This window comes from Coregonus lavaretus (assembly GCF_964263955.1).
Source record: "Coregonus lavaretus genome assembly, chromosome: 8".
Taxonomy (NCBI): Eukaryota; Metazoa; Chordata; class Actinopteri; order Salmoniformes; family Salmonidae; genus Coregonus; species Coregonus lavaretus.
In genome coordinates, this window is record NC_139995.1 from 27636774 (window position 1) to 27657249 (window position 20476).

Here is a 20476-nt window from a genome sequence, read left to right on the forward strand (position 1 = left end):
TGAGAGCAAGGGGAACGAGTGGAAACAGAGGGTACACAGCCAAATAAAGAGATAAAGATGGAAGGACTGAATACACACACACACACACACACACACACACACACTAACACACACCAACACACACTCCCCAAATGTCTGGGCTAGTCTTTTCCCATGCGGTAGCGTCTCACAAACACATAGACAGAGCCACACCTGCGTAGAGCTTATCTGTCCTTCCCATGTGCTTTCTCCAATGTTTATTAAATGTTTCCAGGGTCAGGGCTGGGCCAGTGGCATGCCAGCAACAGCAACTGGTGCTTTATGAGTACTTTCATCTCTGTGTGTGTGTTAGTGTGTGTGTGCGTGTCCATGCGTGCATGTGTGTGTGTGCGTGCATGTGTGTGTCTGCGTGCATGTGTGTGCGTGCCTGTGTGTGTGCAGGGGTATTGAATGCTGAGGGGGACAGGTTTATGTGATAGGAGAGATGCTGAGCCTCACCAGCTGCAGTGCAGACAGACAGTGGTTCTCCAGTGTTCAGAAGAGGCCTGATAGTCTCAAGGTGACTTTATCACACTGAGTATCACAGCTGGATGTGTGGAGACTGTGTACCCAAACAGACAGAGCACACAGCTCAAGGTTGTAGGTCTTTTTCTTGTATAGCTGTATTTGAACTTCAATGTATTTTATTGAGGGGAAGATGGGTATGTACAAATTGAGGAAGGATAATTATTAACCCTCCCGTTGTCCTAGGGTCAAAATGACCCGCCACTGTGTTGAACCAACTTTATTTAATTTTTATATTTTTTTGATCATTTGTGAGAAGGAGGCAGTGATACTTTCTTTAAAGTCTCACTGCCTCCTTCTCACAAATGATCCCAAAAATATAAAAATTAAATAAAGTTGGTTCAACACAGTGGCGGGTCATTTTGACCCTAGGACAATGGGAGGGTTAACTGAAAATTTAAAAGAAAGAGAATAATGCATCCATTATTTTGAGGTGCGTGAAAGAACAGAAAAGAGAAGCAAGATTATACAGTATATGTTCAGATTATACAGTATATGTTCAGATTATACAGTATATGTTCAGATTATACAGTATATGTTGAGACATTTGTTTAGCATTTACCATCTTCTCTGTTGGTGAAGACAGTTGGTTATGAACTGAGCCTGTACCATTTCATTAATAAAAAGTGATTGATTGTTGTTGTCAGACAAGCATTCAGACAGACTGAGGGAGAACGGCAGCAGTGGTCTGATAGTGAAGTCCCCCTGCTGTATAGACAAGACTGTCGGGGGGAGGATGAGGTCGAGTGGTCACGGTCAAGTTTATCTGACCGTTGAGTGGAGAGGAGATGACCGTGAGAGAGAAAGAGAGAGACTGAGATTGAGAGAGAAAGGGATATTGGGGGTTATCTGCATGGAGGAGAGGAGGTGCCTGTGAAAGAGAGAGAGAGAGAGAGAGAGAGAGAGAGAGAGAGAGAGAGAGAGAGAGAGATCAAAAGGAACATACAATTTGACATACCAATTAGGATCTGGCTAAAAATACTTGAATCAGTTATAGAACCCATTGCCCTTTATGGTTGTGGGGTCTGGGGTCCGCTCACCAACCAAGAATTCACAAAATGGGACAAACACCAAATTGAGAATTCTGCAAAAATATCCTCCGTGTACAACGAAAAACCCCAAATAATGCATGCAGAGCAGAATTATGCCGATACCCGCTAATGATCAAAATCCAGAAAAGAGCCGTTAAATTCTATAACCACTTAAAAGAAAGCGATTCCCAAACCTTTCATAACAAAGCCATCACCTACAGAGAGATTCACTTTGAGAAGTCCCCTAAGTAAGAGCGAAAGGTCGCTGGTTCTAATCCCCGAGCCGACTAGGTGAAAAATCTGTCGATGTGCCCTTGAGCAAGGCACTTAACCCTAATTGCTCCTGTAAGTCGCTCTGGATAAGAGCATCTGCTAAATGATTAAAATGTCAATGTAAGCTGGTCCTGGGGCTCTGTTCACAAACATAAACAGACCCCACAGAGCCCCAGGACAACAACAACAACAACACAATTAGACCCAACCAAATCATGAGAAAACAAAAAGAGAATTACTTGACACATTGGAAAGAATTAACAAAAAAACACAGCAAACTAGAATGCTATTTGGCTCTAAACAGAGAGTACACAGTGGCAGAATAACTGACCACTGTGACTGACCCAAACTTAAGGAAAGCTTTGACTGTACAGACTCAGTGAGCATAGCCTTGCTATTGAGAAAGGCCGCCGTAGGCAGACCTGGCTCTCAAGAGAAGACAGGCTATGTGCACACTGCCCACAAAATGAGGTGGAAACTGAGCTGCACTTCCTAACCTCCTGCCAAATGTATGACCATATTAGAGACACATATTCCCTCAGATTACAGAGATCCACAAAGAATTCGAAAACAAACCCAATTTTGATAAACTCCCTTATCTACTGGGTGAAATACCACAGTGTGCCATCACAGCAGCAATATTTGTGACCTGTTGCCACAAGAAAAGGGCAACCAGTGAAGAACAAACACCATTGTAAATACAACCCATATTTATGTTTATTTATTTTCCCATTTGTACTTTAACTATTTGCACATTGTTACAACACTGTATATATACATAATATGACATTTGAAATGTCTTTATTCTTTTGGAACTTCTGAGTGTAATGTTTACTATCTACTTCACCTGCTTTGGCAATGTTAACATATGTTTCCCATGCCAATAAAGCCCTTAAATTGAAAATTTAATTGAGAGAGAGAGAGAGAGAGAGAGAGAGAGAGAGAGAGAGAGAAGGACAGAGAGAGAGGGAGGGAGGAGAGGGAGGTGAGGGACAGATTAAGAGAGAGAGGAAGGAAGGGAGAGAGGGAAGGAGAGAGAGGTGAGGGAGGGCCACAGACAAGACCCAGACAGCCCCTCCATGGGAAGTTCTGGTGTAGAGTATGTCTGTGATGAGCGTATGAGATGGGCCTATTTCTGTAAGGTGCTTTTAGCCAAAGAGATATGTGACTGATGGGGTGAGGAGTGACCTGTGTGTCCTGGAGGTGGTTTAGATGATAAAACTCTTTCCTTCTTCTCAACATGATGACCAAAACGTTCCCACAACGTCATGGGAGCCCAACTCTCACTGCCAAACTTCTCACTATTAGGCTGTAGAACTAAACCCGCACCGAGCCCATACTGAGGCATCTGTGTCTGTCACTTTCATCTCATCAACATTATTGGAGGGGTCATTGTGTTGTTATCTGTCTAATTGCATATTTGATATTAACCCCCCCCCCTCTGTGTCTCTGTCAGGTACCTGGCTAAGCTGTCGTCCGTGGGCAGTATCAGTGATGAGGAGACGTGTGAACGCCTGCGAGGACTCATCCATAAACAGGTACACATCTACCATGACAAACATTGGCAATATTTTCAGGTTTCAAGGTTGGCAGGGTATGACAGGATGGTACATAAGTTATAAAAGTTATGTCCAAGTCTTTAAATTCAAGATACAAGCCATAGTCATTTCCCTTGAACCAGGTATAGATCTGTAATGCTATGATCATTCTTCTAAAAAGGGGCGGATCTGTAATCTTATGATAATTTCTCTAAACAGGGGCAGATCTGTAATATAATGATCATTATTCTAACCAGCCATATGGAAAAATGTATTTTTAGAGACTTTCTTTTGGATACATGTGAAATATTAAAAATTGGCCAGATAATGTATTTTTATTTAATACATTTTAAATGCATTCCAAAATATAGAGTGCCTTGCAAAGGTATTCATCCCCCTTGGCGTTTTTCCTATTTTGTTGCATTACAACCTGTAATTTAAATGGATTTTTATTTGGTTTTCATGTAATGGACTTACACAAAATAGTCCAAATTGGTGAAGTGAAATGAAAAAAATAACTTGTTTCAAAAAATTCAAAAAAATTAATAACGGAAAAGTGGTGCATGGATATGTATTCACCCCCTTTGCTATGAAGCCCCTAAATAAGATCTGGTGCAACCGATTACCTTCAGAAGTCACATAATTAGTTAAATAAAGTCCACCTGTGTGCAATCTAAGTGTCACATGATCTGTCACATGTATATATACACCTGTTCTGAAAAGCCCCAGAGTCTGCAACACCCCTAAGCAAGGGGCACCACCAAGCAAGCGGCACCATGAAGACCAAGGAGATCTCCAAACAGGTCAGGGACAAAGTTGTGGAGAAGTACAGATCAGGGTTGGGTTATAAAAAAATATCTGAAACTTTGAACATCCCACGGAGCACCATTAAATCCATTATTAGAAAATGGAAAGAATATGGCACCACAACAAACCTGCCAAGAGAGGGCCGCCCACCAAAACTCAAGGACCAGACAAGGAGGGCATTAATCAGAGAGGCAACAAAGAGACCAAAGAAAACCCTGAAGGAGCTGCAAAGATCCACAGCGGAGATTGGAGTATCTGTCCATAGGACCACTTTAAGCCGTACACTCCACAGAGCTGGGCTATACAGAAGAGTGGCCAGAAAAAAGCCATTGCTTAAAGAAAAAAATAAGCAAACACGTTTGGTGTTCACCAAAAGGCATGTGGGAGACTTCCCAAACATATGGAGGAAGGTACTCTGGTCAGATGAGACTAAAATTGAGCTTTTTGGCCATCAAGGAAAACGCTATGTCTGGTGCAAACCCAACACCTCATCACCCCAAGAACACCATCCCCACAGTGAAGCATGGTGGTGGCAGCATCATGCTGTGGGGATGTTTTTCATCGGCAGGGACTAGGAAACTGGTCAGAATTGAAGGAATGATGGATGGTGCTAAATACAGGGAAATTCTTGAGGTAAACCTGTTTCAGTCTTCCAGAGATTTGAGACTGGGACGGAGGTTCACCTTCCAGCAGGAGAATGACCCTAAGCATACTGCTAAAGCAACACTCGAGTGGTTGAAAATAGGAAAATGTATGAAAATGTATGCACTCACTAACTGTAGGTCGCTCTGGATAAGAGCGTCTGCTAAATGACTAAAATGTAAAATGTTTAAGGGTAAACATTTAAATGTCTTGGAATGGCCTAGTCAAAGCCCAGACCTCAATCCAATTGAGAATCTGTGGTATGACTTAAAGATTGCTGTACACCAGCGGAACCCATCCAACTTGAAGGAGCTGGAGCATTTTTGCCTTGAAGAATGGGCAAAAATCCCAGTGGCTAGATGTGCCAAGCTTATAGAGAAATACCCCGGGAGACTTTCAGCTGTAATTGCTGCAAAAGGTGTCTCTACAAAGTATTGACTTTGGAGGGATGAATAGTTATGCACGCTCAAGTTTTCTGTTTTTTTGTCTTATTTCTTGTTTATTTCACAATAAAAAATATTTTGCATCTTCAAATGGGTAGGCATGTTGTGTAAATCAAATGATACAAACCCCCCAAAAATCCATTTTAATTCCAGGTTGAAAGGCAACAATGTAGGAAAAATCCCAAGGGGGGTGAATACTTTCGCAAGCCACTGTATTAAGGAATGTACAGTTGAAGTCGGAAGTTTACATACACCTTAGCCAAATACATTTAAGTTCAGTTTTTCACAATTCCTGACATTTAATCCTAATAAAAATTCCCTGTCTTAGGTCAGTTAGGATCACCACTTTATTTTAAGAATGTGAAATGTCATAATAATAGTAGAGAGAATGATTTATTTCAGCTTTATTTATTTAATTACATTCCCAGTGGGTCAGAAGTTTACATACACTCAATTAGTATTTGGTAGCATTGCCTTTAAATTGTTTAACTTGGGTCAGACGTTTCGGGTAGCCTTCCACAAGCTTCCCACAATAAGTTGGGTGAATTTTGGCCCATTCGTCCTGACAGAGCTGGTGTAACTGAGTCAGGTTTGTAGGCCTCCTTGCTCGCACACGCTTTTTCAGTTCTGCCCACACATTTTCTATAGGATTGAGGTCAGGGCTTTGTGATGCCCTCTCCAATACCTTGACTTTGTTGTCCTTAAGCCATTTTGCCACAACTTTGGAAGTATGCTTGGGGTCATTGTCCATTTGGAAGACCCATTTGCGACCAAGCTTTAACTTCCTGACTGATGTCTTGAGATGTCGCTTCAATATATCCACATAATTTTCCTTCCTCATGATGCCATCTATTTGTGAAGTGCACCAGTCCCTCCTGCAGCAAAGCACCCCCACAGCATGATGCTGCCACCCCCGTGCTTCACGGTTGGGATGGTGTTCTTCGGCTTGCAAGCATTCCCCTTTTTCCTCCAAACATAACGATGGTCATTATGGTCAAACAGTTATATTTTTGTTTCATCAGACCAGAGGACATTTTTCCTAAAAGTACGATCTTTGTCCCCATGTGCAGTTGCAAACCGTAGTCTGGCTTTTTTATGGTGGTTTTGGAGCTGTGGCTTCTTCCTAGCTGAGCGGCCTTTCAGGTTATGTCGATATAGGACTCGTTTTACTGTGGATATAGATACTTTTGTACCTGTTTCCTCCAGCATCTTCACAAGGTCCTTTGCTGTTGTTCTGGGATTGATTTGCACTTTTCGCACCAAAGTACATTACATTTACGTCATTTAGCAGACGCTCTTATCCAGAGCGACTTACAAATTGGTGCATTCACCTTATAGCCAGTGGGATAACCACTTTACAATATGTTTTTTTGTTTTTTGTTTTTTGGGGTGGGGTAAGGGGGGGTAGAAGGATTACATTCATCTCTAGGAGACAGAACGCGTCTCCTTCCTGAGCGGTATGACGGCTGCGTGGTCCCATGGTGTTTATACTTGTGTACTATTGTTTGTACAGATGAATGTGGTACCTTCAGGCATTTGGAAATTGCTCCCAAGGATGAACCAGACTTGTGGAGGTCTACAATTATTTTTATGAGGTCTTGGCTGATTTCTTTTGATTTTCCCATGATGTCAAGCAAAGAGGCACTGAGTTTGAAAGTAGGCCTTGAAATACATCCACAGGTACACCTCCAATTGACTAAAATGATGTCAATTAGCCTATCAGAAGCTTCTAAAGCCATGACATAATTTTATGGAATTTTCCAAGCTGTTTAAAGGCACAGTCAACTTAGTGTATATAAACTTCTGATCCACTGGAATTGTGATACAGTGAATTATAAATTAAATAATCTGTCTGTAAACAATTGTTGGAAAGATTACTTGTGTCATGCACAAAGTAGATGTCCTAACCAATTGCCAAAACTATAGTTTGTTAACAAGAAATTTGTGGAGTGGTTGAAAAACTAGTTTTAATGACTCCAACCTAAGTGTATGTAAACTTCCGACTTCAACTGTATATATACATTTATGTAAAATGTATCTCACAATATATGTTAAATGAATCAGAAAATGCTTTTCAAAAGACATTCTGAAATACATTAAGGAACGTATTTTAGAATATATTTTCACATGTAAGTAAAATGTATGGCAAATACAAAAAACTGGCCATATCATATTGTAACAAAACAGTGACTGTATTAATAATGAGACTTTAATAGGCTCTTTAAGACTACAGAACCAGAACTGGCAGTGTACAACCTTAAACTTTAACCATAGAACACAACATAACTGATTAACTGGCGTGACAATCCAGCTCATGGGAGGCCACGCCACAAACAAGCCACGCCTCCAAGTATTCTAATAGGCTGCCGCCGCTACAATATATTTGGTCAAAATGCATTTTTATTTGTACTTGACACATACCAAAAGCGCTAACATGCATTTAAATACATTTAAATGACTACACAAATGACTACAAACATGATACATTATCGGTCATGTAGTGAGTGACTCCATGCAAAATAAACAAACGAACTTGAGGAGAACATTGTAACCAATGTCCAACGGCAGAACTTAATGTGTACTGGGTCGTTCCACGAATTGAGTGCCTTTTGCGTTAAGTAGAAATTAGGCACACATTTATTTTAAAAGCCTGTTATATTAAATGAAGTGCCCTTTACAGTTTTTTTTGATTGCTTAAGCACGATTTTCAAAACAGGGCCCGTGTTTTCAAAACACTACACACAATTAGCACAACCACACACCCAATTAGCAAAACACTACAGATCCTTTGCAAAATTAAACACTCTTGTAAAAACTATACACTTCTTTTTAAAAACCACACTTTGTTACCATATGAAACACACACGTTTCACATTACTATACTCTGTTTGCACGAGTTACACTCTGCTGTGATAAACCTAAAACACTTTTAGCACTTCTACTTCCCTATGATTAGAGTAGGCTACTCTCAACAAAGTACAAATATAATGTAAATTCACCAAACACTACACAAGACCAATGTTGCAGACTGAAGAAACTCATTTATTTCTCAACACGCCCAAAATGTTGACATGGAGATTCATAATACTGTAACCAAACGTCACTTTACGTATTGTAAGTTCAAAAAAGATTTAAAAAAATAACTAGACATTGTCTCTTCGCCTAGCTGGATCTGGCCAGAGAATTTCATCAACATCGCAGGCAATGTTGTCATTAGCAAGACACCTTGGAAAGAAACGTCTTGAATGACGAATCCATCCTTGCATTGCTGCTACCTCCATCTGGTCACAGGCCTCCTCCATGGCTTGGATGAGGGGTACCTCAGCCTGGAGACGGAGATCATATACCTTCCACCGCCATGCCGAGAAAAACTATTTTATAGGGTTGAGGAATGGAGAGTATGGTGGAAGATATAGGACGGTGAAATGTGGATGTTGCTGAAACCAGTTCTGAACCAGAGCAGAGCGGTGGAAAGACACATTGTCCCAGACAACAATGTATTGCATATGATCGATTTGATTTGCTGCTGTTATGTTGTGCAATTGGTCCAAGAATGTAAGTATGAGTGCTGTGTTGTAAGGGCCCATATGGGCATGGCGGTGGAGGACCCCATTCTGTGTAATGGCTGCACAGAGTGTTATATTACCCCCACGTTGCCCTGGGACATTGACTATAGCCCTGTGGCCAATGATGTTTCTTCCCCTCCTTCGTGTTCTCGTCAGGTTGAACCCAGCCTCATCTACGTAAATGAACTCATGCTGGATCTCCTCTCCATCCATTCGTAAAACTCTCTGAAAAACAGTGTCAGGCAAAATTGTGTAGTTCAGTGTAGATCTAGTATACATATTACAGTACAGTAAAAGATTATGAGACAGTATGCAAGATCACACTGCTAAAGTGAATACATACCTCTGCATAATCATGCCGCAGTCGTTTCACCCTTTCGGAATTGCGCTCGAAAGGCACTCGATAAATTTGCTTCATTTGAATATGTTTTTTTTTTAGGATGCGTGCCAGTGTTGATGTTGAGACCTGATGGATATCGTTGAAAATGGCGTGGTTATTGACAATGTTAGCTTGGAGCTGCTTGAGTGTTATAGCATTGTTGGCCAAAACCATGTTTACTATCTCCCTCTCTTGCTGTTCTGTGAACATAGGAGGCCTTCCCCCTTGTCGTCCCTGACCCTCAATCCTATGTAGAAAAAAAAACAGTATACAATAGTACAGTAATTTCACAGGAAAAGGTAACAGAAGTGCTGATAGTGCATAGAATATAGTACTGTAAGCAGTTACTGAAACCGTGCAGATGTTTTTGATATGATGATATTTTTACAATACCTATTTTCCAGTCGAAATGTTCTCATCACACTTGCCACTGTATATCGGCTTAGATTTGGCTGTACTCGCAGTCCAGCCTCCCTCAGCGTCAGGCCGTGGTTGACAATGTGGTCAACCAGTGTTGCGCGGATCTCATTTGTCAGATTCGGTCCTCTTTGAGCACCTTCTTGTCTTCCTCTTCCTCTTCCTCTTCCTCTTCCTCCCCTTCCTCCTCCTCCTCCTCCTCCTCGTTCTCCTCCCCTTCCTCCTCCTCCTCCTCCTCCTCGTTCTCCTCGTCGTCCTCCTCGTTCTCCTCGTCCTCCTCGTCCTCCTCGTTCTCCTCGTTCTCCTCGTCCTCCTCCTCGTTCTCCTCGTCCTCCTCGTCCTCCTCGTCCTCCTCGTCCTCCTCGTTCTCCTCGTCCTCCTCCTCGTTCTCCTCGTCGTCCTCCTCCTCCTCCTCCTCCTCGTCTTACTCTTTCTCTGACTCTTTCCATTGTGCTTGAAGACCGATGAACTCACCTGCTACTTTTTATAGTGCTTATACACCTGATTGGTGTGTCTACAATTAAGCAAACGAGTGTTTGCACACCTGATGACTGTGTTGAACCAATTGGTTGGACGGTGTGGTAATTTGACAGTCAGTGCTTTGGTATTGCAAGGACGTGACTTCATGATAGATTTTTGTGTGTAATGTATGTTAAGTGTGTTTAGTGTTTTGCAAATCACTGTGTGTAGAGTTTTGCAACAAGTGTAAGGTTGACAATGTGCTTATAGTTGTGCAAATATGGGCTGATGTTTTGCTTCTTGAGTGTAAGGTTTTGCTAATAGTGTACTACTTTTAATTTTAGTGTGTAAGCAATCCAAAAAAACTGTAAATATGGTGTCATTATTCAAGATATGCTCTCTTATCTCTCAAATCCTAATTGCATTGTTGGCCAAAACCATATTTATAATTGCAGTCTCTTGTACATCTGTAAACAAACGTCCTCGTCCTCCATGATGTCTTTGCCTTTCCACTCTGTACAGAATTCAAACACAGTATGTGTTCAGCATAGGAACTGTAAACAATGTACACAAAAATGTAGTACAGCATGATAACCAACCTCATTCATTCAATGCAGTGCAGTAAATGGATGGCTTAGAGTTACAAATGTTTATGCAATACTATGCAGTCATACGTATTTTACAGTACATTACTCTAATGCTAAAATAGTCATTAGATAGTTGCATACCTGTTCTCATTTCTGAAGGTTCGAATTATGGACGCCACTGTAAATCGACTCAAGTTGGGCTGGACTCTCAGTCCAGCCTCTCTCATGGTCAAACCGTGGTTGATCACATGATCAACAAGTGTTGCCCTAATCTCATCAGAGATGGCTCTCCTTCCTTCTCTTCTTTGCCCTCGTCCTCTTCCTCTTCCTCCTCCTCCTCCTCCTTCAACTCTTCATCTTTGAATTTGTCCTCGTTGTTGTCCCCTGCCTCTCCCTCCTACTCCTCTTGCTCTCTGTCCATTGTTGGCATCCATTGTTCAAAACAGTCCTATACTACAGTAAAGCAGTGATTGGTTAGTGATCAGTAAAGCAATTAGTGTTTGAACATTCGAGGAGAGTGTGTTTGACCTGGTGAATAAGTGTAGCATTTTGATTGGTTGTGTTTGGAAAAGGAAAGCAAGTCACTTCCTGTTAGATTTTTGTGTTTTAGGTAGAGAATTGTGTGTAGTGTTTTGAAAAAAGTGTTTTATGCAATTGACAACTGAGTCAAAGGCTGAGAAATAGCTTATGGTTTTGGAGATTTGGTGTGTAGTTTTGCACTTTGAGTGAGAGGTTTCAAAAATCGTGTGACATGAAAAGATTGTGTGTAAGCAGTTGGAAAAAACTGTAATATAGACCACGTGGAGAATTCAATAAATCTGATTTTCAATATTAATAAAGACTTGCTAAAGTGCCAAAATTCAGCATTTTACCATGTCCTTCCGTGCACCCTCTTTGACTTCTAGGAAGATTTTAACCCAATAACCCCCCAAAATACTCTAAGTTTTCACCATCATTGTAAAGCCCTAGTTATTTTGTTGCTTTGACTAAGTTATTCCTGAATATTATTATTTATTTCATGTGATTAGTGATCCATTTACGTCTGTCCCTCATTTTAAGGTCAATCCTGTTATGTGAACTGAACTCTTGTTTTAATATGGTAAAACTATTCCTTTTTAAAGATTTATTTCAAAAGAAACATCCACTGTATAATACCCCTTACTGGCAGCACAAGACCTAGACCTACACGTTGATATATTGTGGAGCGTTGTAGAATGTATTGTTTTGGGGTTAAATCGATAAAAACACAAATAAAATCATTTTAAAAAACAGCCTAGTGCCTGATCTTGAGCACTAGATTATTTTCATCATTTCATTAAGCTGTAGAGAGACACTTAGTCTTTTTTTCCCCTCTTGAGATGGAAAACATGTTTTCTATGAAGTTGAATGTCACGATCGTGTGAAGGAGCAGACCAACGCGCAGCGTGTTGAGTGAACATCGTAGACTTTATTAAGTTAAAGCACGACAAAACAATAAACCACGATCATGAAGTTCCACGGTGCACTCACCGTAACGGAAACAAAAACCCACAACCCCACAGGAAAACATACAGAAATAAATATGGCTCCCAATCAGAGATAACGAGCCGAACAGCTGACACTCGTTACCTCCGATTGGGAGTCATTGAACAAACCTAGAAAAACAACAACCTAGACACCCAACATAGAACACAAACACATAGCCTGCACACACCCTGGATAAACAATAATGAGTCCCAACACCAGGGTGTGACAGTACCCCCCCCTAAAGGCGCGCACTCCGGGCGCACCAGCATACAGTCTCGGGGAGGGTCTGGGTGGGCGTCTGTCCACGGTGGTGGTTCTGGCTCCGGCCTAGACCACCACCCCACCATAGTCACTTCCCGCTTATGTAGCCTCCTCCAAATGACCCCCACCGGTTTAAGGGGCAGCACCTGACTAAGGGGCAGTACCGGACTAAGGGGCAGTACCGGACTAAGGGGCAGTACCGGACTAAGGGGCAGTACCAGGCTGAATGGCGAATCCTGGCTGGTCGGCTCTGGCGGATCCCGGCTGGACGGCTCTGGCGGATCCCGGCTGGACGGCTCTGGCGGATCCCGGCTGGACGGCTCTGGCGGATCCCGGCTGGACGGCTCTGGCGGATCCCGGCTGGACGGCTCTGGCGGATCCCGGCTGGACGGCTCTGGCGGATCCCGGCTGGACGGCTCTGGCGGATCCTGTCTGGCGGAAGGCTCTGGCTGATCCTGTCTGGCGGAAGGCTCTGGCTGATCCTGTCTGGCGGAAGGCTCTGGCTGATCCTGTCTGGCGGAAGGCTCTGGCTGCTCTTGGCAGACGGACAGTTCAGACGGCGTTGGGCAGACGGGCAGTTCAGACGGCGTTGGGCAGACGGACAGTTCAGGCCCCGTTGGGCAGACGGCAGACTCTGGCCGTCTGAGGCGCATCGTAGGCCTGGTGCGTGGTGTCTGCACTGGTGGTAAAGGGCTGGAGACACGCACCATAGAGCCAGTGCGTGGAGGAGACACAGGGCTCTGAAGACGCACTGGAAACCTGGTGCGTGGTGTAGGTACTGGTGGTACTGGGCTGGAGCGGGGAGGTGGCGCCGGAAATACCGGACCGTGCAGGCGTACTGGCCCCCTTGAGCACTGAGCCTGCCCAACCTTACCCGGCTTGATGCTCCCCGTCGCCCGACCAGTACGGGGAGGTGGAATAACCCGCACCGGCCTATGTGGGCGAACCGGGAACACCATGCGTAAGGCTGGTGCCATGTACGCCGGCCCGAGAAGACGCACTGGTGGACTGATGCGTGGGGCCGGCTTCATGACATCCGGCTCAATGCTCAATCTAGCCCGGCCGATACGTGGAGCTGGACTGTACCGAACCGGGCTATGCCTGCGTACAGGAAACACCATGCGCTCAACTGCGTAACACGGTGTCTGCCCGTACTCTCGCTCTCCACGGTCAGTCCAGGGAGTAGGCGCAGGTCTCCTACCTGACTTCGCCACACTCCCTCTTAGCCCCCCCCCAAGAAATTCTTGGGTAGTACCCACAGGCTTCCAGTCTTGCCTCCTTGCTGCCTCCTCATATCGCCGCCTCTCGGCTTTAGCTGCCTCCAGCTCTTCACGAGGACGGCGATATTCTCCCGGTTGTGCCCAAGGCCCCTTACCATCCAGAATCTCCTCCCATGTCCATGAATCCTTAGGAGCTGGGTCCTGTTGCCGCTTGACACGCTGCTTGGTCTTCTTATGGTGGGTTTTTCTGTCACGATCGTGTGAAGGAGCAGACCAACGCGCAGCGTGTTGAGTGAACATCGTAGACTTTATTAAGTTAAAGCACGACAAAACAATAAACCACGATCATGAAGTTCCACGGTGCACTCACCGTAACGGAAACAAAAACCCACAACCCCACAGGAAAACATACAGAAATAAATATGGCTCCCAATCAGAGATAACGAGCCGAACAGCTGACACTCGTTACCTCCGATTGGGAGTCATTGAACAAACCTAGAAAAACAACAACCTAGACACCCAACATAGAACACAAACACATAGCCTGCACACACCCTGGATAAACAATAATGAGTCCCAACACCAGGGTGTGACATTGAACTTGTTCTCTTTATGACAGAATGTTAAAATGAGGTGAAATCAAACAGTTTTTTTTACTCACCATCACAATTAAAATTATATCACTGCCAAAGTTTTGGCTTGGTGGCCCAAAAAGTATCTCCATTGATCAGTACGTAAAGAGTAATTTAAGAAGCTGAACTAGGAACCACTTTGGCCACCCTGTAGACTAGATGTCATAGCTATGCATTTCTGGAATATTGTCAGGCATTACATGAAGTTTAGCAAAGATGCAAATGTATCTATACTGAACACAAATATAAACGCAACATGTAAAGTGTTGGTCCCATGTTTCATGAGCTGAAATAAAAGTTCCCAGAAATGTTCCATATGCACAAAAAGCTGATTTCTCTCAAATGTTGTGCACAAATTTGTTTACATCCCTGTTAGTGAGCATTTATCCTTTGCCAAGTTATCCATCCATCTGACAGGTGTGGCATATCAAGAAACTGATTAAACAGCATGATCATTACACAGGTGCATCTTGTGCTGGGGACAATAAAAGGCCAGTCTAAAATATGCAGTTTTGTCACACAACACAATGCCACAGATGTCTCAAGTTTTGAGGGAGTGTGCAATTGGCATGCTGACAGCAGGAATGTCCACCAGAGCTGTTGCCAGATAATTTAATGTTCATTTCTTTTTTTTTCTTTTTTTTTCTTTCAATTTTTTTGATGGATCAGCTTAATATTGCAGATAGATTGTATCTTCTATCAATGTAATTGTCTGCATCACTTCCAATCCCCCATGTTTTTTATATATATACTCCCCTTTATTACTTTTCAACCCCGCCATTCTTTCCCTACTTGGAGTAAATTAGTGAACAACAATGCCCAGGCCTCTACTTCCGGTCTATACTTACTATCTACACCTTATGGACACAGTTAATTTTACAATAATTCTATTATATATATATTTTTTTTATTATTTTTTTTGCTCCTGAACTACTTCTACTCTCAACCTCTCCGATCATTTTCATGATGTCCATCCGGTTTGCTTCTATATGCCATATCTTTCTAACTGTGCTCTTTCCCAAAAGCTCCCAACATACAACCTATATACTTATTATGGACACAGTATGCTTACATTATTAGCTATCTTTGTTATTATTTGTTGTTATTTGTTAGTAGTCCCATCCTTCAACTCTATTCAATACCTCCCATCTATCTCTTAACACCATCCATATAGGATTTCTATTTGCCATATATATTTCAACCGTACTGTGATGTTTTACAAAAGTTCTGAACCTTTCTATTCTCATTGCTTCTACAGATTGCTAAAAGTATTATTATATTATTGATCGATTGGCTATGACTTTTCAGATCACCCAGTAATGCTATCTGCAAGGTTAGCTCCAGGTAAATATTGCAATCCTTCAGCCATTCCTGGACCTGTGTCCAAAAACAAGCTACAAATGGACAGAACCAAAACAAATGATCTAATGATTCTGTCTCTTCACAGCAAAATCTGCAGAGCTGGGAAGATTGTATCCCCCATATAAATAACATTCTATTGGTAGCAAGAATTTTATATAATAATTTAAATTGAAAGATTCTAATTTTTTAATCCGGTGTCGTTTTGCGTGTCAGTTCATAAACACTATGCCATGGGATCGGTACGTCAAAGATCTCTTCCCAACTATTTTGCAATCTATATGGGACGGCTGTCAATCCTTTGGTCCTTAACCCTCCCGTTGTCCTAGGGTCAAAATGACCCGCCACTTTGTTGAACCAACTTTATTAAAACAATTTTTTTTTTGGGATCATTTGTGAGAAGGAGGCAGTGATACTTTCTTTAAAGTCTCACTGCCTCCTTCTCACAAATGATCCCAAAAATATAAAAATTAAATAAAGTTGGTTCAACACAGTGGCGGGTCATTTTGACCCTAGGACAACGGGAGGGTTAAGTGAAACTGATATACTTTTTTATTTATCACAGTTTTCCTTAACCAATTATGTTCTTTAATGAAAGGCCGACAGACAAGTTCCTTACTTTCTCCCCCTTCCACTTTCCTCTTCCACTTTTGCGGTAAGGCTGCAATTATTTGGTTGTAATTTTGGGTAGAGCAGACATTTCCATATGTTTTTGTTAGCTGCATGTCCGACATAACTACACCAGTCCTACCGATGATATCATTTACGAAGATTATACCTTTTTTAAACATTCAGTTTTTTGTCAATTAGTATATTTGAATTTAACCACAATATTTGTTCTGTCGTTTCTGGAGGATTACATTGAAATTGCAACCAACTTTCTATGGCTTGTTTTAGAAATAGTGATATTTGGGAGATGATTTCCTTTTCAAATAACTGCAAATGAGTTGTTGTAATCTGAATAAAGGGAAAAAGGCCTTTCTTGAACATTGGGTGAGACAATCTTACTAATTTGCTTGAGAACCAGTTCGGATTTAAGTATAACTTTTGTATGACTGAAGCTTTTAGTGATAGGTCTAATGCTTTAATATTTAATAATTTCTGTCCTCCGAATTCATATTCATTATATAAATATGCCCTTTTAATTTTGTCTGGCTTGCCGTTCCAAATAAAATTGAATATTTTTTTCTCATATAATTTAAAAAACTGTTCGCTAGGCGTAGGCAAGACCATAAGCAAATAGGTAAACTGGGATAATACTAAAGAGTTAATCAGGGTGATTTTTCCACAAATTGACAGGTATTTTCCTTTCCATGGTAGTAAGATCTTATCCATTTTTGCTAACTTTCTATTAAAATGTGTTGAAGTGAGATCATTTATTTCCTTTGGGATATGTATTCTGAGTATATCCACATCACCATCAGACCATTTTATTGGTAAACTACATGGTAATGTAAAATTTTTATTTTTTAGTGATCCAATACGTAATATAGTACATTTGTCATAATTTGGTTGTAATCCAGAGAGGTTAGAAAATGTATCTAGATCCTCTATGAGGCTGTGGAGGGATTCTAGTTGTGGATTTAAAAGAAAACATGAATCATCAGCGTACAATGACACCTTTGTTTTTAAGCCCTGTATTTCTAATCCTCTGATATTATTATTGGATCTGATTTTAATAGCTAACATCTCGATGGCCACAGTAAATAGATATGCCGATAGTGGACAACCTTGTTTCACTCCTCTTGACAGTTTAAAACTTTCTGAGAAATAGCCATTATTTACTATTTTACACCTAGGGTTACTATACATGACACAATGTTCATTTCTTTACCATAAGCCGCCTCCAACATCGTTTTAGAGAATTTGGCATTACATCCAACCGGCCTCACAACCGCAGACCACGTGTAACCATGCCAGCCCAGGACCTCCACGTCCAGCTTCTTCACCAGCGGGATCGTCTGAGACCAGCCACCCAGACAGCTGATGAAACTGATGACTACTTCTGTCTGTAATAAAGCCCTTTTCGGTGGAAAAAGTCATTCTGATTGGCTGGGCCTGGCTCCCAAGCAGGTGGGCCTATGCCCTCCCAGGCCCACCCATGCCTGCCCAGTGATGTGAAATCCATAGATTAAGGCCTAATGAATTTATTTCAATTGACTGATTTCTGAATATGAACTGTAACTCAGTAAAATCGTTGAAATTGTCGCAAGTTGCGTTTATATTTTTGAAATACATTTTACGTGACGTTAAATATATTGAAATGTATTTTTTTCTCTGTATGGGCAGGTACAGATCTGTAATGTTATGATCATTATTCTAAACAGGCACAGATCTGTAATGTTATGATCATTATTCTAACCAGGTGCAGATCTGTAATGTTATGATCATTATTCTAACCAGGTACAGGTCTGTAATGTTATGATCATTCTTCTAAACAGGCACAGATCTGTAATGTTATGATCATTATTCTAACCAGGTGCAGATCTGTAATGTTATGATCATTATTCTAACCAGATACAGATCTGTAATATTATGATCATTATTCTAACCAGGTGCAGATCTGTAAGCGCAATGTGGAAGTGATGGATGCTGTTCGGCGTGGGGCTCAGCTAGCCATAGACGAGTGCCAGTTTCAGTTCCGGAACCGCCGATGGAACTGCTCCACCCTTGAAACCATGCCTGTCTTCGGCAAGGTTGTCACACAGGGTACGGCTCAGTATCAAGAACTCATTTGAGAATAAATCTACTTAATAACTTCTCAGGATAAAAACATTGGCATTTCAGGGTCATCATGCAGACGGTGACTGACAGATAGTCAGTGTGTTTAACGTTGGCCTGTGTGTTTTTGACAGGCACTCGGGAGGCAGCCTTTGTTTATGCCATCTCAGCAGCCAGTGTGGCGTTCGCTGTGACCCGGGCCTGCAGCAGCGGAGAGCTGGAGAAATGTGGCTGTGACCACAACGTCCACGGAGTCAGTCCAGAAGGTAGGACACGGACACACACACACGGTAGGTACACACTGTTTGACTGCTGACCTCTCTCTCTCTCTCTCTCTCTCTCTCTCTCTCTCTCTCTCTCTCTCTCTCTCTCTCTCTCTCTCTCTCTCTCTCTCTCTCTCTCTCTCTCTCTCTCTCTCTCTCTCTCTCTCTCTCTCTCTCTCTCTCTCTCTCTCTCTCTCTCTCTCTCTCTCTCTCTCTCTCTCTCTCTCTCTCTCTCTCTCTCTCTCTCTCTCTCTCTCTCTCTCTCTCTCTCTCTCTCTCTCTCTCTCTCTCTCTCTCTCTCTCTCTCTCTCTCTCTCTCTCTCTCTCTCTCTCTCTCTCTCTCTCTCTCTCTCTCTCTCAGGGTTCCAGTGGTCAGGCTGTAGTGATAACATAGCTTATGGAGTGGCCTTCTCTCAATCCTTTGTTGATGTAAGGGAGAGGAGTAAAGGACAGTCCCCTAGCAGAGCACTCATGAACCTACACAACAATGAGGCCGGGAGGAAGGTATGACATATAACAACCATCAACTATGTCATAGCAAAGTCAACAGCAAAGAAAAAGATATGAGATAAAAACATGGATTCTTTCTGTCTCCCTGCAGGCCATCTTGAGCCACATGCGTGTGGAGTGTAAGTGTCATGGCGTGTCAGGTTCCTGTGAGGTGAAGACCTGCTGGAAGGCCATGCCCCCATTCCGCAAGGTGGGCAACGCCATCAAGGAGAAATTTGACGGCGCCACAGAGGTGGAGCAGCGCAAGGTGGGCACCACCAAGGTCCTGGTGCCACGGAACTCCCAGTTCAAACCTCACACAGACGAAGACCTGGTCTACCTTGACCCCAGCCCTGACTTCTGTGACCACGACCCGCACACACCAGGCATGCTGGGTACGGCGGGGCGGCAGTGTAACCGGACATCGAAGGCCATCGACGGCTGTGAGCTGATGTGCTGCGGCCGGGGCTTCCAGACAGAGGAGGTGGAGGTGGTAGACAGGTGCAGCTGTAAGTTCCACTGGTGCTGCTACGTCAAGTGCAAACAGTGCCGCAAGATGGTGGAGATGCACACCTGCCGGTGATCACCATGGAAATCCCCAATGGAGACCCAAACAAACACCCCAATCCCTCCCTTCTCACCTGCACAGAAGGGTGGGAGGGAGGGAGAGGGGGAGGGTGTTTGTGGTTTACCTTTCCCCCGTTTCAAAACCACCCCTAGTCCTTTCACAACAGACCACGGGAACAGACAGACTGAGACGGACAGAGGACATGGGCGCTCCCAGTCAGTTCATACAATGTTAAAGGAAAATGATACACATGCACAGGATGTATACAACTAAAAAGACATATATATGTTTTCCAAGTCACAACAGAGTATTTTCACTCTCTTCCTCTTGTCTCACTCGCAGTTGGTTCTCATTGTTTTGGTTGCTTTTGTTATATCTTTTTTTCATTTACTTTCGTTTTGTTTTTTAACTTATTTGACATTGTTGTGAGTGAATCGGGGGTTGGGTCGGTGAGGGGGAGAGTGGACTGAGGGTGGGGTACATTGGACCCGGGGAAAAGGGGATGGCGTGGTGGGGAAAGGGGGGTGGAGGGTTTTTTTTTTTGGGGGGGGGGGGGCTGAGTTTGCCCTCTGTCTTTGCTGCTGCTTTAGGGACTCATCTAGAGTGCTGGATGTAAAGGGAGAGACACGCCTGTCTGTCAGTCTGAGAGAACCGCCCAGAGGAGGAACGCTGACCGACAGACAGACAGACAGACATTATTATTTGCGGTCCAGGTGTACATGACCATGTTGTGTTGGGGTTGAGTAGCGGTTTAGTTGTGTGGCCATTTGTC

The 20476-nt window shown here is 42.9% G+C and overlaps 1 protein-coding gene across 1 annotated transcript in view; it reads left to right on the top strand.

The window, feature by feature from the left end:
• The window catches only part of wnt4 (wingless-type MMTV integration site family, member 4), a gene marked incomplete at both ends in the record, with an annotated part of 36165 nt that extends 16446 nt beyond the window's left edge, over positions 1–19719 (top strand). The window contains 5 exons of the mRNA XM_084167237.1: positions 3304–3385; positions 18219–18372; positions 18519–18650; positions 19009–19151; positions 19249–19719. Of these exons, the coding sequence (XP_084023363.1) occupies positions 3304–3385; positions 18219–18372; positions 18519–18650; positions 19009–19151; positions 19249–19719 (982 nt within the window). The remainder of the gene's footprint in view (positions 1–3303; positions 3386–18218; positions 18373–18518; positions 18651–19008; positions 19152–19248) is intronic.
• Between the last annotated feature and the right edge of the window lie 757 nt (positions 19720–20476).